Source organism: Chelon labrosus, assembly GCF_963514085.1.
Source record: "Chelon labrosus genome assembly, chromosome: 10".
NCBI classification, from domain to species: Eukaryota; Metazoa; Chordata; class Actinopteri; order Mugiliformes; family Mugilidae; genus Chelon; species Chelon labrosus.
Window position 1 is genome coordinate 12,385,876 of NC_140360.1, and position 25,294 is coordinate 12,411,169.

At 39.9% G+C, this 25,294-nt stretch overlaps 1 protein-coding gene across 1 annotated transcript; it reads left to right on the top strand.

The window, feature by feature from the left end:
* Positions 1–1,818: 1,818 nt before the first annotated feature.
* On the top strand, positions 1,819–24,104 carry b4galnt1a (beta-1,4-N-acetyl-galactosaminyl transferase 1a). Its single transcript, XM_084553546.1, has 11 exons — positions 1,819–1,975; positions 13,545–13,759; positions 13,850–14,032; positions 15,412–15,518; positions 15,638–15,675; positions 15,769–15,949; positions 18,846–18,938; positions 19,030–19,217; positions 19,300–19,440; positions 21,733–21,970; positions 22,094–24,104. Exons 2-11 carry the CDS (start codon positions 13,545–13,547, stop codon positions 22,303–22,305), a joined length of 1,596 nt encoding a protein of 531 aa, XP_084409672.1. The 5' UTR covers positions 1,819–1,975; the 3' UTR covers positions 22,306–24,104.
* The last annotated feature ends 1,190 nt before the right edge of the window (positions 24,105–25,294 follow it).

The following is a 25,294-nucleotide window of genomic DNA, read 5'->3' on the forward strand; positions in this document are numbered from 1 at the left end:
CTGACCACTAGATGTCACTGTAACAACACATCAGCATTAAACGTCTCAACGTTTAACCAGAGCCCGTCTACGGAGAGCCTCGCCAGTCTCTATTAAGTCCCATTGTAACGAACAGTTCAGAAGCCGGAAGTTCACTGAGAGTGGAACTTATCCCCTTATTAGACATTAGGCGCGTTCGACTTCATGCAGATCTGTGCAGATCTGACTTGACGTGATGCATGCTGGGTTGAACAAGTTCATTTTAACCAATCATATTCGAGGTCTATGAGCATGACAACCCAGCATGCATCACGTCAAGTCAGATCTGCACAGATCTGCATGAAGTCGGACGCGCCTATTTTCTGGTTTAACACCTTGCTTCAATCTAGACCACAGGTGTCAAACTGATCCGTGAAAGGGCCACTGTGGCTGCAGGTTTTCATTCCAACCATGCAGCATCACACCTGACTTGGCTCAATCAATCAACTGAACTGCCTTCACGCAGTCATTTCAGGTGTCCTCTTGCTTGATTGGAACAAAAACTTGCCAGCCACACCCACTGCATGGGTGCTGCATGGTTGGAATGAGAACCTGCAGCCACATGGCCCTTTCACGGATCAGTTTGACACCCCTGATCTAAGTGGCTTGTGTGGAAGGGGGGACCACAGAAACGGACGCCAAACTGGGTCAATAACTGAAGACGCTGCATCCTCTCACGGGAGGACATTTGGCCATAAGGGGCCTCTTGAACAGCCGTGGTCATACAGCAAACAGGAAAGTTACTAAAATATAAACAACAACACTACTGCGGCTATTGCAAAGATGATGTCTGGTGCAATAACATAGGCTGAGACCGAACACAACATGCATGTGCGTGCATTTTTCCTGCATGTCAAATAATCACGCATAGATTACAAATCTCTTTTATGTTAATGTGCCGCGAATTTTATCACTTCTGGGTGTGAGAAATATCATGTGTGGGGTTAACTTGCGTGAGAGCCCAGTCCTCAGCAGCGACAAGCGAAATGCTAACCCTGCATGTGGTTTTTTTGTAAGCAAATTTAACTGTGTGCCGTGCGAACACCAGCAGAGGAAACCCACAGGGGAAATAATAGTTATTTCCAAATAAAGGCTTGCAGGGGTAGAACCAGTCGTCACTGGGTTTTATGGACAGGGCCCCAAGGGTCGACGCACAGGATGTAAGCAAACAAGCGCGAGCACAAAATTTCACAAACAGTTAGCATGAGGAATGTGGGAGTTCTGAACAAGTGGAATAGATTGAATAACAACGTAGTACCAAAGGGGTTCTCTCTACCGTACACTACGAAGTGAAGGGAAACTGACAGATATGATCACATTTAAGTCCTAATGACAGGTTATATGATTATTTATTTAAACTGATTTACTGGCCGCTTTATATTGAATTTACCGGCATTTTTTTGTAATTTTTTTCCTTTTTTTTCTTTTAATAAAACAACACCAAACTATTTAGGGGGACTTAGGAATATTTTACCCAGTGGCCTAACGACGCCACTGGGTAGAACACCCAGTGGCGTCTCTTTGCAGAACATCGATCTGCAAAGGCGATCAAACAAGAATATACAATAGGCAGAATGCGTTGGTGAATCTGTGAAGTTTGGACTCATGTTCAGGTCCTTCCCATGGCTGTGACACACCTAAAAAAAAAAAAAAAAAAAAAAAGGAGGTCGCGTCAGGGACTGTTTGCCGTGTCCACATTCATTTGATTAATTTATTAGCAGCGCTTTTCATTTCAATGTATACTGACTATGCAGACTTGTGTCAGAGGGATGTGCGGGAAGCAGCGAAAGGAGTGGCGAGGAGTGGCTTCGACTCGTGTCAACTCACCAGTGCCTGAACCTGTCAGTACACGAGACACTAACCCAAGTATTTCGGTAAATTCCTCAAACTTGTGAATTACAGCGGAAGGGAACCTGAAAGAATACCAAAGCTATTCCTTTCCACTAGAACAGCAACGGTAAGAATCATTTATTCCTCTTTTTGTCTCTTTCGGTTATTTTCAGGTCGCTTCCTCCTTAATACTAAATAATAATAATAATAATAATAATAATAATAATAATAGATAAGTAAATTAACGTTCTTGCACATCCACACTCACAAATACAAATACACATGGACACACGTAACACAGTTTTCAGTATGCATGCCTCTTCTCTATTCGGACTCTGTGGAGTTGACGTCAGTGTAATCTTAATTACCAAAGGAGAAAAAAAATTTTTTTTCAAAGTAGTTTTTGCCAGCCATCACAACTTTAAGTCTTCTTTAGTAAGTGTGTGTGTATATATATATGTGTGTGTGTGTGTGTATATATATATATATATATATATATATCAGTGTAATATATATATTTTTTCTTTTAATAAAACAACACGATATATATATTGAGCTAAAACAAAGATAACAAAACACATCCAAGTGTTTTCTTCAGTCGACTCTGTGGAGTTTGGAAAGTTTAAAAGAGAACGTTTGAAAGTGATTTGACAGAGGAGTTAAAGAAACCCTCCAAGCAAAATTCAAAACACCCTCTCTGAACAAAGAATATGGACACACAGTGTTAATGTCTCTATCTTTATCCAAACAGTTTCACTCTCAGCTTCCCCATGAGGCATTAATAAAGGGACAATTCTTCTTTAACAGCTAACAGATCCTATTCATGAGAGTTTTAGGTCGACACCCTCGTGTTCCTGTTATTCAGAACTGTAGAAACCACTTTGATAAGACGAGACCGATTCAAGGAAACTCAAACAAGTCCCTTTGTTTTTATACAAATACTGAATAGATGGAGTGCTACTGTAAAAGTAGTCAGCATGTGAGGGAATTGCGGAGGAGAAGAAGACCAACTAAGACTAAGGAGCTGTTAACTTCTAACAGCAAAAGATTTTATGCTTTCCCATGCTGATGGCTCTGTGAGTGAGGTGGGTGGGAGTAATTGCAGAGTGGCACCTATGATCTTGCTGGCTGTGTGCCCACCCACACGTTTCAGAACGTACAGAAGGAGTGTAATGTGTTTAAAGTTCAAAGCCATTTTCAACTGGTATGACTTTTAAGATCATGTTACAGTGCAAGACAAGATTGTCATGATAATTAGTAATATAATTTCTGGTAATTTACAATTACTAATACAAAAATATATCTAAAATTTTATCTATCACTGTCTAGAATATGTGAATTGCTGTTGTCAATAGAGTGTCACTTATCTTTTAGATACAGGTGAACTGCTGAATATTTTAGCCTGAGGGACTAACTGCTTTGTGTTGTGCTGTGAGCTTGTTCTCTTTTGTCTTCCCTGTACAGTGTATACTGTAGGTCTGTGTACTCTTTGCTGCATGAGACGGTCTATGTACAGTACATTAAATTGACGTGTTGCTTCATCTATAGTGCACTGTGTTTTGGAGTTTGGAGAAGATCGACTTGAGGCAATCTGGCAGCTTACAGCGTACTTGTTCTTTCCCTTTTTGCTTGATGTTGTAATGCTTCTTTGTGGCAGTTGATGTGGAAGTTGTAAGTCAAATAGTAGAGACTGGTCTTTGTGCATACATTCCGGTAAACTTCAGTCTTGATTCTTTCATTCGTGTGTGCCACGCAGGTCTAAAACTGCACCTAGTTTTGCATAAACCCTCCCCTGTCTTACTGAGTTAATTTGTTATGCAAAGGCCTCATGGATTCTAGTCCATTTGCCTAAAACTCCACAATAGGATTTGAGATTTGCATTATATGTATTTGTATGTCTGTTGTTCTGTTGATCACATATGCTGCGGCACAATAAATCTTATTTTTCAAAGGAGCTGATTCTGTGTACAGAAAAATAGAAACTGCTCATGGAACATGGAGCTAGGGAATGAACAGGACTGCTTAACAGGCTGGAAGGGAGTACAGGTAGAAGGATGGAAAACTGTAGCTACAAGTGTGTCTATAAGGAGAAAGAGAGTCCATAGTTCAGGCTAGAATGAGGAGCAGGAGCAAACAAATATCAATCAAGCAGTCATTAAGCAAGAGTGGCTTAAAGCGTTTTACTGACTGTTTAAACAGATTTTACGATCTGACAAAGCGACTGAAAACAGTTTTCATCGGCAAACCCTGACTAACACTATTAAACAGGAAAAGGAAAAAGATTGTCATCTGTGAGGGTGTGGTTTCAAAAATGTCCTCTGTTGACATTGAAATAAAACCAACTATATAGTTGTTTTTACACAATCAAGAGCTGACAAATAAAGACAGGTTTGTTAAATGGCAGAGTAAACGATTGCCTGTCCAGTCAGTGTGAGAACGACAGTGTTCTCTGTATGAGAGTGTGACTGATAAAGAAAATTACACATCACAGTATAGGTGTTGACTTTGTCCAATGTTTTTATCGTGCAGCAAATAGGCCGAGTCTCTTCTGGTGAACAGATGTTGTCTAGGATGCGGTTCTGTGCTTTGCGAGCTGAAAGCAGAGTGAAGACAAACTGATATTTCATTGTGGGCAAAGGTCTCTACTAAAATTATTATGTGGAATCTTCACTGAGTCAGGGCCCTGTTTTCACAAAAAAGCAGTTTTTTGCAAGTTATACAGTATTGTGTGAACATAGTCACAGCATGAGACGTTGGACTTTGCAAGGGCCATATAAAAGCCTACATTTACAACTGCCAGTACCTCAGTATATCTACAAGGTAATAAAATGAACTAGGGCTACAGAGAACGACTATCATGTTACATACAAACACTGGTATAATAAACTGAAATCAGGAGATAGTAGAGCCCCATTACTGAAGCCTATTTCATGGCAGACATTTTGACTTGTCACAGTAGGCAAAGTGTTGGTGTCTGTATTAGTTTTTCTCAGTTGCTAAGACACATTTCTCGAAAGCAGCTCTCCTTTTCTCTGAACTTTGAACACAAAACCCAGTTTTAAAGCTACAGTCACAAAACCTCAGACTCGTCTTGCAAAACCAAACTTTCACCTCAAAACAGTTACAGTTTTTTCCAATTGCTTAAACACAATTTTGCAAACTACACTGGTTTTATCAAAATACTAACACAATTCACCAAACCACTCACCCAAACTGCAAAATACCTCATATATCCCGCAAAATGAAGCACTTCAACCAAAATCAAACTTTTGCATCAGATGGCACACACTTTTTTTGTCTTGACACATTTTTGTCTAACCAACTACACGCTGTTGGGCATAATGAAAAGCACTCTCATCTTTAGTATGCTTTGCCATAATACTAACATAGTTCAAACTGTAGAGAATTCTTCAGATTGTTCACATCCACAGAAATATTTACAGATACACACACGTGCTATTGAAATATTTATTTTTTTATTTTTCACCAAAGTCAGTGCAACATATGCACAGCAGATATATTTACATTGGAGTGAACTAAAATATGCTCACAACACAGTAAGCTGAAAAATACAATGTGCAGATAAAAATAAATAAAGAGGAAAGCAAAATAATTAGACAGCATCTTGCCGGACAGCTGGGTCTGACCACAACGCCTCGTCCACGTCACATTCTCACCCTCCCTCTTCCTCTTCCTCTCTCAACAATGTCTTCCATTGTTGTTGTAAAATAAAAAAAGAGATGCTCACCTGTGGTCTTTTATTGCTTACTTCCTGATTGAAGTGTTAACAATTACATAATTCCTGTTTTGCCAGGTAGCACATATAGTGGCCAATGAGCTCATGTAGTGTGTCATTTTAAATGGCAGTGTTTTGAAATTGCAAACATGTGACTTTATGTCGGATTGTTGTGTCTTATGCCGAGAACCGCGTTCAGTACACTTAAAAAGTGTCATTTAGAATTGCAAAATGTGTGTAAAGCAGAAAATGTGTTTAAAGTTTTGGAGATTTGAGATGAGGTTTTGCTCCCTGTGTGTCAGTTTAAATATTTGTGCTATCCATGTCATTTTAGTGTGTTAGCAACTGGAAAAAACTGTAAGTTGAACTATGAACTATGTTGTCAAATCGTGCCCCGAGTCAGTCAAAATTAAAAACACTACTGAGCAGTCACTAAACACTACATAGAAAAATAGAAAACACAATGCTCAGGACATGAAGCTGTAGAAATAAATGTTTATTGTTCACTGTAGGCTAAATGCATGTTGTAAAACAAAAAACCTGTGCATTAGCACTTGTACATAGTAAAAAACAAAACAAAAAAAAGTACAATAAACAGAAATCTTGTGCATTTACACGTAGCACTTGTACAGTACAAAAACAAACAGAAATCTTGTGCATTTAGCACTTTTATACAGTAAGCCTACATAAAAATAAAGTACAAAAATATACAAATGAGAAGTGCATTACTCAGCCACAGCATCATTTCTCTGAACTGGCTTATATATGTTCCCTCACATCATTAGCCACAGGTGTGATCAATTTTGAGTTGTTGTGTTCAACCGGTGACACCAGTGTTTTAATTGTGTTTGACTTTTGCCACCTGTGCTCACCATTATGCAACACAGGTTCATCACAATGAAAATGTGTTGGCAAGTTGTGTCTAAACAGGTGAAAAGTGCTTATGGTTTTGCCAAAGGAGTGACTGATTCAATCAGTGGGTTCAGGCAACTGAGCATTTGGTTCAGACAATAGGGTTTAGTGTTTTAGCAATTAAGAAAAACTGTAAAGATACCTCCACTAAGTAGCCAAGTAAGTACTGCTATGCACTGCATTTGAGTGACGAGCCCAGTGGGTCGTTGCAGCGAACCAGCAGCAGTTCATCAAGTGTGTGGAACTACTTGACACGGGATAAATAAAGTGTCTATCTATCTATCTATCTATCTATCTATCTACCATGACATGCAAAATATGTAAGTCAGTCCTGAAATACAACAAATGTACTACTACAGTGCACACTCATCTGAAAAGGCATCTGCTAACGCTAGCAGAGGAACGGTCCAAATCCTCTCAACGACAATCAATTAACGACTTCATCAATCGCCCTGCGGTAACAGAAGGAGGATGCAAATCAACAATTTACTGGTGAATTTCATTGTCATCAAATTATTACACCTTTAGCTGCAGTACATGGAAACGGCTTCGGAGAAATATCCCTTTTTTTTTTTTTTTAATCCCGACCACACTATGCCATCTTAAAACACACTGTGGAGTGCTATTGACAGTGCCAATTTATACAGACAATACCTATCTGCAGTGCACAGTATTGATAAGCTCATTTGTTTATGTTTGGGTTCTGTTGTGTTCCATTAGTCCTGTCGTCCTCTCTATTCTACGGTGGCCCTGAAGTGCAAATCACAACGGCAAAAGCGAAAACACAACGGCAAAAGCGAAAACACAACGGCAAAAGCGAAAACACAACGGCAAAAGCGAAAACACAACGGCAAATCAGAAAACACAACGGCAAAAGCGAAAACACAACGGCAAATCAGAAAACACAACGGCAAAAGCGAAAACACAACGGCAAATCAGAAAACACAACGGCAAAAGCGAAAACACAACGGCAAAAGCGAAAACACAACGGCAAAAGCGAAAACACAACGGCAAATCAGAAAACACAACGGCAAAAGCGAAAACACAACGGTTGGAGAGGATTCAGTGCCAATCGAAGTCGCTCTCCCGATTTCCGTCCTAAACCCAACTTATATAGTCAGGTTGTTTTCGTCTACAACTTAATGCATACCAGCTGAACATGAGCTCATATCACACATACTATACACCATACCATCTTCTCCTACATAGCATATTTTCTTAGGCCTCCCAAACTATCACTCCCAACTTCAAGTCTGCTGGTCCTGACACTAATATAAACACTTAACCATCTGGCCATCCGCCAGAATCCTACAAGAATGTTTTTCTTTTAGAAGTCAATATACCTCACTACCCTTTCCGTTTTGGTTAATGTCGTTGTGTTTTCTCTTTTGCCGTTGTGTTTTCTGATTTGCCGTTGTGTTTTCGCTTTTGCCGTTGTGTTTTCGCTTTTGCCGTTGTGTTTTCTGATTTGCCGTTGTGTTTTCGCTTTTGCCGTTGTGTTTTCTGATTTGCCGTTGTGTTTTCTGATTTGCCGTTGTGTTTTCTGATTTGCCGTTGTGTTTTCTGATTTGCCGTTGTGTTTTCGCTTTTGCCGTTGTGTTTTCGCTTTTGCCGTTGTGTTTTCTGATTTGCCGTTGTGTTTTCTGATTTGCCGTTGTGTTTTCTGATTTGCCGTTGTGTTTTCGCTTTTGCCGTTGTGTTTTCGCTTTTGCCGTTGTGTTTTCGCTTTTGCCGTTGTGTTTTCGCTTTTGCCGTTGTGATTTGCACTTCAGGGCCACCGTACTATTCTCCCCCTCTCTGGAATTAAAATTTACGAAGTTGTTTTGCAAAAGAACTCTTCTAACCATGGGCGTCACACCCGTGGGGGATGGGGGTGTTGCAACACCCCCACTTTTTCAACAAGCTGATTTCATCCCCCCCACTTTTACCTAAGGTATTAAACCATTTGCCCGCCCTGGCTGTGTATCAGCGTACTGAAAAGGAGCGCACCTCAGTCCCCCAAACAGTTAGATTGATTGACAGCCATTCAGCCAATCACAGTCATTTGACCAAACCCACTAGTCCCGGCCGCCCGGCAAAGTAAACGCTAACACGGAGCTGCCAACCCGTCACTCGCAGCAGCAGACAGCAAACAGAGCAGAGGTATGAAACGGTAATTTAACTAGTTAATAATGTCGAATTTTGCCTGTAAATAACGAAACTATTAAGCAAGCCAGGTGGCAAATGCAAAGTTTTGCAAGCATTATTCTTTTTGTTATGAATGCCAAAAAGGAAAAGGCAGCAGAAGATTGACTTATTTTTCCACTCAAGTTGTCATGTAATTAGGTGACAGGAGGGAAACAGAAAGCTGTCAATCCATAAATGAACTAATTCAATTTTGTAGTGGTACATATTCTTGCATTAACGCCATATAGGTGTTCATTTACGTAACTTAAAGGTATGTTGGCGCTTAAGACTTTCTTTTCAATGAAAAAAATCCCCTACATCAACTCATCCCTGTTACTGCTCTCAGAAACTAGAAAAGAATAGAAATGAAGACAATGAAATGCAATAAAACTATTAAAATCTTAAATAATAAGAGGAATAAAATAATAATATAGAGTACGATAAAGGCTCGGATGAAAGATTAGTTAAAACAGATTAGAACAACAAAATATATGTGATATGTATATGTATATATGTAGGATGAGGAAGGGAAGTCCAGGCAATGCAATATTATTTGCATATCCTGATGAAGAAAATCTAGAAAGAGACTGAAACTGGGGCCAAAGGCGGTTGCGGTGCTCATGTGCCACCCCTAGAACCCCCCCACTTTTAAAATTGCTGCTCCACCCCTGCTTCTAACAGATCAACCTTTTACACCTTAGCCATAAATGTACCATGTCCAGATGCTGAACAGACCCATGCTATCGTACCTCCCTAATGCTGAGGACGTCATCTGAGCCAAAAAGGACAGATTTACAGTTCTGTGGAATTTCCCTCTCTTGTTTCCGGACTAAATAGTTCTGAATCGAAAGAACGTCAACACGATATCAGAAAATACAAAAGAGAGGGGCTGCCTCTTCTACTTCATAAGGACAAAGTCTAGAGACCTTAATGTTATGTTCAATTATGTTTTAAACTTCTGATGTACTAATTTTCCTTTTCAGAGACACACATGCAAACATACCACTATAACACATTCTTGTTCCCCCCTCTCCGAGAGTGACCAGGGAGTGAAACGCAGATAAGCAGGTCGTAAATAACTTTCTTTCCCCAGAGCCAGACTCTGATCTGCAAATTATTTAACTGACACTGATAAATTGATTTAAACCGTGTTCTTCCTACGATAACAGGAGGTGGTGCCCTAACGAGACATTTAAAAGTGTAGAATATTTTCCGTCATTGACCGTTTATTTAAAACGGTGATGGAAAAATGCGAAGGCCATCTGTCATTTTGACAGATTTCAATTCACACCCCGGACCACTCGGTGGCGAGTGAGCATAATTATTGTCTCTTGTCTCGCTTGATTAGTAGTGTAAGAGTCGGTTAAATTTCGTTTCTCTGCTGGCCGAGTGAGCGGCTGCTGATTCTCTCGGTTAAGCAGGGATCCACTAGCCTGACGTAGCCATACTCAATTCTAGTCAGAATGTGAGTCTGATACCGCTCCATTGGGCTGTGATTATGGGGCGTGTTTCAACCGAACCAGGAAAAAAAATGCCTCTGCACTCAATTGACCTTTGGCTAAGCCCCGCCCCCCTTGGTTACTGTTGCTACGTCCGACATTCTCTTCTGGGCTGTGGTTTTCTGGTTATCTATAAGGCTCTGGTATCAATATCAAGGAGCAACACTGTTCATGCAAAGCTGGGTACGTCTCTATTCACTTCTATAATCGTTATTACGAAGCAAACGGACTAACGTTACACACGTATGCGTTGTATTTCTTCAGCGTGTGCTAGCGTATCAACAACTATGCAACTTAAGCTGTAACGGTGATGTTTTGGTTAGCTCCACAGGGTTTTGCGCGCACATCATTGGGCTTATCCATACCCTGGATGCTGGATATATACCGACAGTATAGCCTGCCGAGACCGAAAATATGAGACGCCTGCGTTAAAGTCAATGGAGCGCTGTGAAAAAGTGTCGGACCCCTGTGGGAGCTCTCTTGGCTGTGATTGGTCAATCTACATTCTAGGGCGGGGCTTAGCCAAAGGTCAATTGGATAGACCTATAACCAATCAGAGCAACGGAGTGTGTGACGTATGTTAATTGTGTCCCATCTTCTTAGCGACCATCGGAGCCAGATAAATTAAACTTTTGCCGAATCCCGTAGGAAGGACGCCAAAAACATCTTTCCGATTAACAAATGCCTTGATCGCATTTATCTGTTCCTCTTTTAAAATTAATGCGCTGTCGATATCTTCTAGAACAGACTCGATGGCAGAATCTACACATCTCACATCTCAGTTCTCCAGCGGCAGCCATCTTTGTTGTAAACAAATGCAACCCCAAGCGCTCTTTGGTGACGTGATTACGTTACTGTTGATCATCTGTCCATCATCGTATAAAGCCCGCCCTGAGAATCTGATTGGTACGAACAGCTCCTGTTCGAGCCAGTGCCATAGAGAGAGTTGCGACACTCCCATAGACCTCCGTTGTAAAATATGCAAAATGGCGGTGCTTTTAACCGCCTACTTCCGGGATTTGAAAATCGGATTAGTTCCAAACACTGGGCGTTGGACCTCATTCACTTACATTAGGCGCGTTCGACTTCATGCAGATCTGTGCAGATCTGACTTGACGTGATGCATGCTGGGTAGAACAAGTTCATTTTAACCAATCATATTCGAGGTCTATGAGCATGACAACCCAGCATGCATCACGTCAAGTCAGATCGGCACAGATCTGCATGAAGTCGACTGCGCATTGAGTTGTTCCAGAGGTAAGTTGCTGAAATATCGACCTCTTTTGAATTGTCAACTGTCTATATTGTATCAGAGGCCCTTTGCGATGCTTATACTGGTCTTCATTTGTATATGCACAGCGTAATTATTTATATTTTATCTTGGTTGTTTCAACCAATTTTCTAGCATTGCCTGCTAGCTAATTAGCCAGTGCGACTTCCCCTGCTGTGAAGGTAGTTCGGTAATGAATCGCTACCACCTTTATAGCAACTTTTATTTAATTGAATTTTGGGATATACTAACTTTTAATTATGTGACGTGTTGGCTGTACTTAATTTCTTGTACTGTTCCTGTTCCATGTTCACTTGGCTAGTGTACAATTTGCCCAGCGCTACTTGCTGATGCTTGATGAGATGCTGATAGATTGCTATCCCGTATGTCAAGGCATTGTCGTGACTAGTGATTTGAGCGAGGGTTATTTAATTAGGAATGACGGGAATTTTAGGACTGGCGAGTTTGGCGTTGTGGTCCTGGGGGTGGCCACTCATCAGAAGAAGTGAGCTAGCTTCTAAGCGAATTCTGAACGGACCGCCACGGCAGACCTCTTTGCGTTATCACGAAGGTAGGCTAATAGCTGAATCGGAATTTATAAGCAAAATCACGGGAATCAATAGCCTAATACAGCCCAGTTGTGCTCAAATGAATATCACGAGACGTCTACCATCAGATGAATGATATGGAAACGTTAAGTTAGAGCCTCTAAAGCCAGTGCTACTACCCATGCGAACATGAACACTAAGCTTTTCCTTCCAAAAATGTAGCCTAAAACTTATCTAAGTAATGTAAGTTTTTCGTTGTCACCCTGCCTCTCCAAATGCAAAACTGACATTAACAAAAATGCAATAATGTAATAACAGCTGAAAAAGTACTTGGGTGTGTGTTTTATTTTATATTTACCGTTCAATAATGCAATCGCTGCTGTCTGTCCCATAGAAGAACATGACAGCCAGCGTATGTTTAGGAACTAATTGGGTTTACATGAACCACGTGACAGCCATAGCGGCGACATCAAAGAGTGTCGCAACTCTCTCTCTCTCTCTCTATGGTACTGGTTCGAGGCCCAGAGCCCGTCTCTGATTGCGCCTCAACGGAGCAACGCCAGACCGAACTTCCAGACCTCAAATGTTGTGGGCGGGACTAAGTTCGGCTGGTCACCCAGGCTAGGGATCCACGAGCAGCGGTTATGAGTCGGTTAAGGTTTCGTTTCTCTGCGTATTGTGCGTAAGTGAGTGAGTATCTGAGTGCCTAAAGTTTGCACTGCTTGCTAGTGGTCAAGTTAGGTAGTACATTTTGTTTCTCTGCCGAGTGAGATGTAAGATGTTTGAATGGTGCCGTTTATTGATTATATATCAATCAAACGTGGTAGGACTCAACTGAGCCGGTTAAACAGACGTCTACATTCTTGATTCTTGAGTCTCTTTGATGACCGGTTATATGAGCCGAATCTTTTTTTCCACTGCTACTGAATATTAATTAAAAATGAATGAAAATTAAATGCTATTGAATATGTCATTATTATCATTTTAAAACAAATAAAGTGACGGGTAAAAATGGGTCATGATGGGATTATTATGACCCTGTCAGTCAAAATGACAGACAACGAAAAAGTGTATAGTGCAACCTCTGGCTATGACTGATGGGTGTATCAACATTCTTCAGAGGACCCAAGGCTAACACGCATTTGAACATGCGTTATTGTAAAGTAACATTTGGCCTTACAATAATGCATGTTCAAAAACAGAAGATATTTAAATTATATGTGAGTTTAAGAGCATAATTGAGAATGATCTTTTATTAAAGCTGCTATGTTGATGACTGATGTTGATGTATACTGTAAACTGTAGCGCATTATATTGTTTACCTGACATACCACAAATATAAGGTCCAATATTTATACTCTTCTTCACAATACTTCTACAGACAACTTAATCTTTGCTTGCGCCTCTTGACTTTCACCAGTCACTTAAGACTGTAGGTTTCACATCATTCTAGTCAACAATCCAGGCAGACTGAGTAATTCCCATGTGAAACACAGGACCCCTCTTTTACACGGGCTCATTTAACTTGCACGTAATTTTGACATCTCTATGAATTGTCTTTCAAGATGCATGCCTCCTGTAAGAAGCGCCTTCGACTGATTTTAGTCGGTGGGCTGGTGCTGGTAGCCGTCTCTCACTTTTGGAGCCATGGGACCACCTCAAGTGTTGACATACGGTCGAGACTGGACAGTTCAATAAGAAAACGCTTGACTGGGAAAAATGGAGCCGCTGCTAATGAATATCATGACATTCCTTATCATATAAAGGAGGATGTGGCGAGGTATGTTATGAGGCGGGAATATTCTGTCTAAATTCTACTCAAAATTCAAACTTTTGTCCTTATCAATTCACTCCGTGTTATCCCTTACAGTCGTTTACCTTTCAATTCATGTGTTTGCCTGGCTGATGAGGAAACAATTCACCTGCCGTACTCCGACCTGCTCTTCCCACGTGTGTGGGCCCACAACATCGGTCACGCATTCTTGGAGTTCCACCCTGATCCTGAGGGGATAAAGCATCACAGAGCTCAGGAGTACAGCAGCTTTCAGGAGAGGTAAAGTTCAAATCACATACAGTACATTGCAGCAACCCTTGTGTCATCATTGAACCGTTAGCTTGACTTCCTCATTGCCATCACTGAGATCAATTCAGAGACACCTGCGTGAGCTTTTAAGACAGTTTCTGTGAGATAATGACCAACACTGTGACCCACAAGGCTTGTCATGAGTGGCTAAAGGCTAGTTTGTGTCCTGCTCTATTATAAGGTTACACTTGACCTATCACACATAACACATCTCATTGCTCTGACGGTGCAGTCTATTTAAAGGCCTCCCTCGTATTCTGCCAGGACACAGACACGCCATTGCTTTTGTTTTGTCCTTCACCCCTGTCTGCACCTGTTTTAGCATTAGCAAGAATATATTCTGACATGAAAGGCATAGAGAAAACACTGGGTCTTCATGGATGATATTCAATCATCCTATGTAGTATATCAAACTTAAATAATCATGCCTCACAATGTCTCAACAAAAAGAATGCTATGTGAGAATTATTTCTTAATCAGTACAGGTGTTATATGACTGTGTCTGCAGTCAATGGTACTGACAGAGAGCTATTTTGTGCACAACCTGGAAACTATTTAGAACTATTTGGTTTGCATATTCGAAATAAACACTTCAATCAATCAACTATTTAGAGTTATCTGAGTTTTAGTACACTTGGTGGAAGTGGCATTTTTAATACAATTCATCTAAGAGATCACTGATTGATTTGACAGCATTTCTAAATGGCCTTTATCAACATGTTTAGCATTGCAGACCTTTTAATTACACTAAACTGTTATGGCCTAGAAAGTGAACTCTGTCCAGCCAAATTTGGTAAAACAAACTATGGTGACATACACGTCTGGCTATCAAGTCATTTATTCCCTGAATTTCCTCTTATGCAATAGTTAAATTCGCACTGTTTAGCAACTATTGCCCAAATACTGTATGTGACAATGAATCCATCTGATTCATCTCCAGAGATGCAGTTATGTGAAATGCCGGTGTTCTGAATCACATTGTGCGAATTGCATCCTCCACAACTCAAATACTGCTCCCTCCCCATCGACATCTTAGGATCAAATTATGTTATTGTACATTATATTACAGTACTGTAGATAAATCACCCAAGCCAAAGGAAATCTCAGTGGTGACTGGCCTTGTTCAGGGTACAATGCAGTGAAATTACACTAAAATGTCTCTGTAAATGCATTTATTATACACTAAGATAAGATAAGACATGTTTATTAATCCCACGTATGGGAAATTTCCTTGTCACAGCAGCATGGAATTTGGCAAAAAAAAATATATATATATATATACAGAAAAACAGTGACAAAGTAGTTAAGTAATACAGCTGTATTCTCTCTGATTTGTTGCGTATGTAAAGGTCCTTCAATCCTGAAGATGTCCTAATTGTATCTGAGGCCAACAGTCCTCTTCAGTATCCCACACAGGGTGTGGAGGTGCGACCCCTCAAAACAATCATCATTCCTGGTAACAGCAAATTCTTACACAATATCAAAGTAACACTGTGAATGTTTCTTCTTAATTTGTCATCAGTGCATCATCATTCCCCGTTCATGTCTCCACTAACAATTGCTCTCTTTCCAAAGGTTTGAGTCTTAAAGAAGAATCAAGACCAGAACACAAAGTAATTTCTTAAGTTTAAACACCTCGTTTTTGCTCGACATCACTTTTTCTCTGTTTACAAGCTGACGCTTTGTCATTTATTGATAATTAACAGGTATATTTGACAGCAACACTGGGGACTTTTGATGTTGCCGCTACAGTGGACAAGGTCTCCATAAAAGGCACTGGAGAGAAGGAGATGATACTGTCGAGTCCTTCCCTCCCTGCTCTGAACAGGCAACTGCAGTTTGTCACCTATACAAACACTGTGTTCCATCCCAAGACAGCAGATACAAGTAAAGTCATCATTCATTCATTCATTCATTTTCTTTAAGTGCTTGTCCTCTAGGTTGAGCTGGATCACACAGATCAAACACAAGGTAGTAAACACGACATTCTTTGGTTAAGGATTTTAAGGTATTAACGTTCCATGAACTGGTTAATAAGTAGCACAAAGTGGAGGCCGAGTTAAAGCAAGGTTAGGTGCTGTAGAGTGTGGAAAAAAAAATCACCATGTAAAGCATCATCTCGATGAAACAGAAAGGATGCCAAACTTAAGGAATACTCACGCAAAGCCTACAGACGCCTGAGCCAAGACACAAGTTTAACTTCCTTTTTTGTCTGTCTAGGGTAATCAGTATCACAAAGCTGGTTATCAGCTTGTTATCTATAGCTGATCCAGCTATGAGCACATTCATCAGGGTCATTAATTAGTAGCCACGTCGTCAGAACCAGCAATAAAGTACTTACAGTTTTTTTCAGTCGTTAACAAGCGCTTACCCATACTTCAGATACTTTTTCTAAACTCTTAATACAGACTCGCACCTACAAAACACAATTGGCCAAATGGATAATTTTCTTCTCAAAAACACATTTTGTTAAATATATACTAACTTTTCATTTCAAAACCGAACACATCTTTCTCTGCACACACTAACTTTACCAAAACACTGGAAATCTGACTCAAAATTAAATTATTCTGTCAAAGAATAACACTTGTTTTCACTTCACAAGGTACATGCAGTCAATCAAAGTACACCAGGTTTCAAAATACTGGCTATTGTTGACATTACAAAAACTGCATAGACTTTTATGTTTCAGTTTTACAGGTATTGGCATGCAAAACATGCAATCCACCGTTTTTACACTAAATTTCTTGGTTGGGAACTGTATGTCCACATGTAAAGTTCACATTCAAAAGCATTCCAGTAAAAAGCAAATCATTTTTTATTTTCCTTTACTGTTTACTACAGGAGGTACAGTAGAAATACTGTTTACTGTATGATAGAACAGAAAAAAAGTTTTACAGTATTGCTTACAGTGAACAAAATATCCATGAAACACACAGTATCCAATCTCTGTGATCTTCAGGGTTAGGCCACATGTTTTATTGCATCTGATATTGTCCAAGGCGATGCACTTGTGATAAAACCGCTTGGTATGTCGGATCCACCCTTGGCAATCATCAACTGTGATGTCCCTGCAGCCAGTATCCATGGCTTCAAGGAGGGACATCTGGTCATGTGGCTGATGGTCATAAACCTTCCACCTCCATGCAGAAAACAACTCCTCTATGGGGTTGAGGAAAGGTGAATAGGGTGGAAGGAAGAGACGTACCAGTCTTGGGTGGACTTCAAACCATGTTGTTATTGCTTGCGAATGATGGAAAGCCACATTGTCCCAGGTGATTACAAAGGTCCTCATGTTTTCACCGTCCTGATCCTGCTCTGGAACCAGGCACTGGTGGAGATCATTGAGAAAGGCAAGGAGGCACTCGGGCCAACCTGACATCTGTGAAGGAGTAATCCTGCATTTGCAATTGCTGCACACATGGTAATGTTTGCCCCTCTCTGTCCCGGCACATCAACTGTGGCCCTTTTTCCAATTCCATTTCGTCCACGTCGACGGCTTTTGGCCAGATTGAATCCTGCCTCATCTATGTATATGAATTCATGAGGGGCCTGGTTGGCCTCCAATTGGAAAAAAAAAAAAAAAAAAAAAAAACTGTATTATCAGATGAGATATATTGTTTTTGAACTGATATCATGGCAGAAGCAGAGGTTTTTATACTGTATCTAAGGTTTGGAATATTGTTTTTGCTATTGTGGGATGTTGTGTGTTAACATTCGTAAATAATACAAAAACAATCCATAATTTTGTTGGGAGGTATAGCTTGTCTGTTAGGAAAATGTAAGCATTGTGGAAATGTGTTCACTGACTGCATATTGTGTCGAAATGACATGAAATGTGTGAGTGGTATGGCCACAAAAGACCGATGCTGTGCTAATTGTGTTTAGAGTTTTGAAAATGTGACAACTGATTGGACAAACGCTTGTTTGATAGATGATACAACTGTAGAGGAGACTGTCTAGGAGCAAATTAAAAAAAACGTGGGGAAAAAAAAAAGGTGTTGACCTGGCCTCCAAATTCACTAGATCCCAAACTGATCAAGCATCTGTGGGATACACCGGAACAAGCCTGATCCACAGAGGCCCCTCCCCTCAATCCATAAGACCCAAAGGCCCCCACTGCCACTAACAACATCCTGTTGCCAGACACCACAGGACACCCTCAGAAGGACCATGTCCATTCTCTGATGAGTCACAACTGTTTTGGAGGCACAAGAGAGACCTACACAATATTATGAAGGTGGTCATAATGTTATGCCTGACTGGTGTATAAAGTAGCTGTTAGGATGTTTCCTTTCTGTTAATTTATGCAATAAGTAGCTAGAATCATGCATGCTGTCTAAATTTGTGCTATATACACATGTAGCACAACAGTAACCTATTTACTGGGCGGGGTGGGGTTACTAGTTGTTGATATTATCAGCAAATGTGACCTGTAAATGGACAAGAAATAATATAACTCTACATACAATAACTGTTGCTTGCTTTCATAAACAATTGGCAGCAGCAGCTATTTTAAGTTTAGAAGAAAAATCACGATTAGCTACTTTTATTTTAACGCTTGATTTGGAAGCCAGCTCAGTGGACAGTTTAATGCCTCCCCACTGTCAATATGCCATCCCAGTGTGGCAGTAATCATAGCAGTGACGAGGACTGCTGTGCATAGGTTACTACAGCTTGACTTGACCATCGAATCTTCACAGTAACTGAAATGTGCACAGCCTCATCTGCTCTCTTAAGATCTGAAACATGGATTTACTGCTGTTTTTGTTTCATCCTACAGTTCAGTTTGCGACTGAAGCTCACCAGGCATTTTTCACCATCAAAGTTGGACATGGAACTGTTCCGAAACTTTACAACTCTGGCCACCAAGAAGGTTTGTGAGAAGTTAGTGTACAGCATTATAATTTTTACTTGATGCAGAGTGTTTGAAAGTCACATTGGCTTATTGTTTGTTTTTCTCTTAGAGTACAACATTACTGCTCTTGTTACCATCGCCACCAAGACCTTTCTGCGTTATGACAAACTCAAGGATCTCATCGACAGCATACGGCTGTATTATCCCACCGTCACCATAGTGATAGCAGATGATAATGAACACCCTCAGCCAGTGACGGGGCCTCACATTGAGCATTACATTATGCCATTTGGAAAGGTAAAGAAGTTTAGATGAAATGTACTGCACTCTTACTATTAAACATTATAGTTAATGTGTGTTGATTCCTCTTTATTTATAGGGTTGGTTTGCGGGAAGAAACCTGGCAGTGTCTCAAGTAACCACAAAGTATGTGCTCTGGGTGGATGACGATTTCATCTTCACTGCAAACACAAAGTTGGAGAAGATGGTGGACATCCTCGAGAAGACCACTTTGGATCTGGTGAGAAGAATCTCAAACGACATTTAGGTATAATGTTGTGACAGCTATCAGGTTACTTGATGATCACCACGTCTGTTATCTTATCTAATGAAAGTATTCCCATCTGCTTCCCTCATGGCTCACTCAGATGTGTGAGTGTGAGGAGCATGCTCGTGTCAAACTTCATTCTGCACACCTCTGCACAGATTAGCTCTTACAGCCCCATGGAAAGTAGGCCATAAAATGTCACTGTAAACTTTAACTGGGCGGCAGTTTTATTTTAATAGCACATTTCAGTCTTGGGAAAGCCACTAGGCCAGCCCCTGGTGAACTAAGAGTCCTATAAGCTTCATACAAGAGATATATTTGAGCCCAGAGTCATAAAGTGATTTGTTGACAAGCAACAAGTAGCAGAAGTAAGAATTGTGTCAACAGGACACTGGAAGTGCCATAAATTGTGAGTTTTTTGTTATTTTTGAAAGCCCTGCAAACAGATGATTGCAATAATCCAAACTGTTGGAAGGTCATTGCTGACTAACTGAAATTTAACTCTGAGTCTCGGACACATTGAGATTTCTAGCTTGACTTTTATTTACATTGTTTTGGCCATATCCAGTCATTAAGTTGTTCAGAGCAGTAATGCAGACTTTCATTAATTTCTTAATGTCGTCTGCATTATTATGGTGTGACCAGTTTATTCATTTTGTGTTATATTTGGCATTGAGGAAGCATACAGAGACTGACTGAACTAGAGAGGACCTAAAACAGAACTGGTTCATTTCCATTGGAGACAAAAATGCTTTCTATCATGAAGATGAATTACTTAAAGGGGAACTACTGTACGCAGCGCTCAGAGATGACATCATCCAGGTCAGAAGACATCATCTGTAGGTCAATCTACAGACCCCATATAATGATAACAGCTAACTTCAGACTCAACGGGGAATAGCACTAGCGTGCGATAACAAAATATTGGTGAAATGAACGAATTTCACGGCAGGTAATGCGTTATTGAGGCTGCGTTTTGGTGCCCCAGTCACTCCTACTATATGGATATACGCAGATCTAAATATCTCCCAATTGACTGCAAATGACACAAAAGTTATATGGGTGAGTAAACAATTGTATTTTATGCCAAAAATAAGGTCTAGGTTATAAAAAACAGCAGTTCCCCTTTAAGGACAGCATCAGAGACTGACACCCTCTTTACTTTTCTTTCCAACAGCACTAAAGCAGAGACTTTCTGAGTGCAGTCTTCTCTGTAAAAAGTTGGCACTGAAGAACTTATTCAGCAACTGTACGATGCCTTTAGTGGGTAGAACATCAAGGTGACAGGTGGATGAATTGAGACTAGATATTTTATTTTTGTTCAAGGATTTTTTTTTATTTATTTTTTTTACATTGAGGAATTAAATGTGTCCTTGATGCTTTCAGTCTTGACATTAAGAATGGATTCAAACATTTACATTTGCTGGCAGACACTAGTTCAGGGGATATGGAATCCAGAGGGTTGCTGGTAAGATGCAACATTTAGAAGATTTAGAAGATGATTTATGCGCTTTTTTTATGTGGAGCAGTTTGCTTACTGATTATCAGTTACACACGGCAAATGGCACCAATTACATCTGAAATTTTAGAACTTCAGGTAGTAAGTAGGTCATCAACAGAATGTCAGGCTTGTGCAGATTCAGTATTGATGGCTTTTCAAAAAAAAAAAAAAAAAAAAAACTGTTGAAATGGGAACTTAGCACAAAGACACATAGGGACTATGTGTCTTTCTGCTAAGTTCCCATACAAAAGTGTCCAAACTAATCATAAAAACATAATCAAGCTTGTAGGAGATTATAAAATCATCGATAAAAAGTGACTTGTTACACATTGACCTACTACTAACTTGGGCTTGCTTTACATTTGTTGAAGCTGGGCCTTAGATAATTGTTTTACAGGGAATGTGGATATAATCATAGGATTGTAAGGCTTAGCTGGTATATTGTATCTTTTCCAGCGTTGCTTTTGTACTTGGGATGGCTTGTTGGGGCTTGCTGCAAGGAACCTTTTGCTGGCAGAATACATTACAGAAGGTTTTCGCGACTCACACAGTGAAGACAATTGTCTCCCACATGTACAGTTTTGCAGAACAAGTTGTTTGATCCCTGGTTGGATAGCACTTTCCAGTTAAATTACTCACCATGGCACTGGCCCAGACTTTTTGGCTATTTTGAGAGAGCGGTGTTGATGACTAGTACTGGAGCTCATGAGACAAGACGGGGCAGTTACTCAGGGCGGTTGACATAACATGTTCTTTGCCTTCAGGTCGGAGGTGCGGTGAGAGAGGTGACGGGCTACACTGCCACCTTTCGTCACACCATTTCAGTGGAAGAAGGGGACAAAGAGGGCGACTGTTTGCATATCAGAATTGGTCACCACCATACTATTGAGGGATTTCCCAACTGCGTGGTAGCTGACGGAGTCATCAACTTCTTCATGGGACAGACGGACAAAGTGCGGCAGACCGGCTTCGACCCCCGCCTGGCACGATATGGCCATCTGGGTCAGTGGTTAACAGTTACTTTCTATAGCGGCCTGTGATTTCCCTGTTGAGTTGCTTCAGTATGAAAACAAACAGAAAAGTGACAATCGCAGGAGAAAATCTAAATTTTCTTTCGTATTGCAGAGTTCTTCATTGACGGCCTGGGCTCCCTCCACATTGGTTCCTGTAGCGACGTCATTGTAAGTCACGCATCGAAGATCCATCTACCCTGGACTAAAACAGACTCACAAAAGGCATATGACAAATTCCGTTACACGTCCTCCAAGGAGGATACAAACCTTCATAATGAAGTCTTCTACTTCAAGAACAGGTTCAAATGCATGACCAGTCACTGAAACATGACACTATTCTTGTAATGTGAGGGAAAAGTGGAAATAATTATTTTTCTAAGATAAATGCAGGGATGCTCCTCTTTTAGAGAGGATTCATGACTGTGGTTTTTAATATATATGTTTCACCAGATTGCTCAAAGCTTTTGAGTCTCTAGTGGGTAAAACTTTAGGTTGATGAGTTGAGACCAGGCTTTCTATTTTTGTTCGAATGTTTTGTCTTCAGTGGAATGAAATTGTTTGCAAATTACCAATGGACAAGGGCAGGGATTGATTTTTTATTTTTTTTTGTGTGTGTGACATTGACGAGTGGATGCACACTCATTTCATTTGCAGATAGAAACTAAAGGGATAATGGCTCCAGAGGGTTAGTAAGCCTGTCAGTCGTAGTCTGCAAATGGTCTGTAAATTCTTTTGTTTGGTGCCTAAACATTTATAACATCTGTTAAATAGATTGCATTGTTGTTTTTCTTTGAGACAAACGTTTTCTGTGACCAGTTTTTGCAGAAAAAAAAAAAAAGATGAAATTTGACCTTTGATTTGACATTTGAATGTTTTCTCGGTCTAAACATTGTATGGCCGATTGCTATAGCTCTGCTTCACTTAGGTTGTAGTTTGTCTTTCAGACTTTTTTTTCTCACTGAGCTGATGGAAAAAAAGTTATATGGGTGAACTTATTTCCTAATATTCTGTTGAATTTGTGTCTTTAAAGTCTATGGCTAGGTCTCTAAAGCATATCTATCACAGCAGTATTACTGAAAGTGCTTGAGCAAAATGTCTCCGATCCCTGTGACTGTTGACATCGAAAGTCCTTGTACACACTGGAGTTGTTTCAAGTCCATAACAGGGACACACGCACACGCACACAGGTAATCATTTACACTCATTCCATCTCCCCTCCATGACCCTTCACCGCACAAGCGGGAATGGAAGATGGATGAATGAATGAATGAATGACTCACTCCCTCTTAACATTTGTGTCCTCAGACGTTCTTGTGTAACCCGTTGTGCTTTCACATCTAAAATGTTGAATGAGGGGACATCTTTTCAGTTTTTAATACGTCTTCAAATAAATGCAATAATGCTGGTTGTTAAAGCAGACCTGTTGTGGCAGAAGCTGTGCATCCTATCACTGTGATTGCAGTTACAGTACTGCTACTACTACTGTGAAACAAATACGGTCTCTTAAAGTGTTGTAGTAATTTGTAGGAATATGCTAACTGCAGCAGCTTATTGGTTAATTGTTTGCTAACCAGCTGCTGTACATTTTACCGTGTCCTTCTTGCAGTGTATCAGGAACAACAAAACCTCAGGGGAGTGGATTTTTTATAAAGAGAAGTACTATGTTTTCTGATGTGAGCGGGGGATACAGTATTTTAGTATCTGATGACATCCAGTAAATATTTTAAGCTTAGCTTACCTTCGTGATTTCAATAAACTTCAAGGGAGAAGTTCTCTCAAACAAGCTACAGATTGAATGTTTTTGGTAAAGTCATTAATATAATTATTTTAAAATCTGTTCCATTTTGTATTGTCATGTGTGAGTGATTGCTCGGTGTGCTTTTCTAATAAAAATGTTTTGGAATTTTTATTCAAATCGAGTAAGGTTTATTTCTTGAAACAAGCTGAACTGACATTTTACAAATACCACAGCAGCATCAGCACATTATTACATGTCCATGTCTTAAAGAGTAAAGCGCAAATATAGACGAATATACTTCCTGTTCCTAATTTGAGTGTTTCTCATTTCTAAACCATATTTTATCTTGCCTAACCAAGTTTGCAGTACATACTGAGGAACTGGTTAACATCAAATAAAATAAAATAAATATCTCCATAATGGCATCATTTTATTTGCTAGCAAAAAAAAATTCACTTTTTTTTTTTTTTTTTTTACAGTATTTTAGCATTTGATGACATCCAGTAAACATTTTAAGTCATTTCTTAGCTTCATGATTTCAAATCAGCTGCTGATTAGAGGCTCAAACAAGCTACAGTTTGTTTGTTTTTTGACTTCACCCTGAAATCTTTTTTTTTTTTTTAAATCTGTCTCGTTTTGTATTGTCGAGTGTGAGTGATCGCTCGGTGTCCTTGTGGGTTTCGAAAGAAGATAAAATTCTTTCGCTGAGTGTGCTGACGAGTTGTTCCTCGTTCCTTATAAATGTAACCGCCGTCGCCAGGTACTTCCTCACAGCTTTTTTTTTTTTGTTTTTTTATGAATGCAGTCTGCCTGCCATCTGATTTGGTTGTCTGGGTGATCTCTACAGAGTGGTGGGAAGGAATGCTCACAACAAAAGCTCAAGTCCAAAGGTCAAGGAATGTCTGTTTAAAAGCTGAGATGTCAGGTACTGTAAATACAACAATGGTTTGAAATTAGGTGAGATGTTTGTATTTTTATAATAGAGCATAATGCAGGAGTAGTAGAAAGATGTTCTTCTTTAATTCATCTATTTTACGAATTAGGATTTTCATTTAAAAAAATATATAGGGTTCAGTAGATCCAAAGTGAGGGACACTGTTAGAATAATCTTTAGAAATAATAATGCTATTAAAACTCTACAGTGTTTCACAAATACAAGAAAAAAGGGGAGACTGCAATATCAATGTTTCCCCACAAGAGGGAAACAAAAGATCAGACATAAATGCCACACAGATTGAGCAGAGCTTTGTAATTGGTGTTCATAAACATTTAACTATCGGTGTTTCTGTGTAAACTGAATCAGTTAGTAACATTTTATGCTTTGCAAAAGTTATTCCACAATAATTTGGGTTTCAATCTGTCTTTCTTTCACGTCTGTCTTTCTCTCCCGCAGACAAAAAAAGCAATCAGTACTAACAGTATCACAGAGCACAGAAAGTGATTTTATTTATTTTTTTTATTAGAAAACTCAGCCAACAAAACTATATTAGCACAATGCACACACGTTCAGTTTCCCCGTTTTTGCAGCAATATCTCTACGCAAAATAGAATAGCAGTAAATCAAAGCCTCGCCAG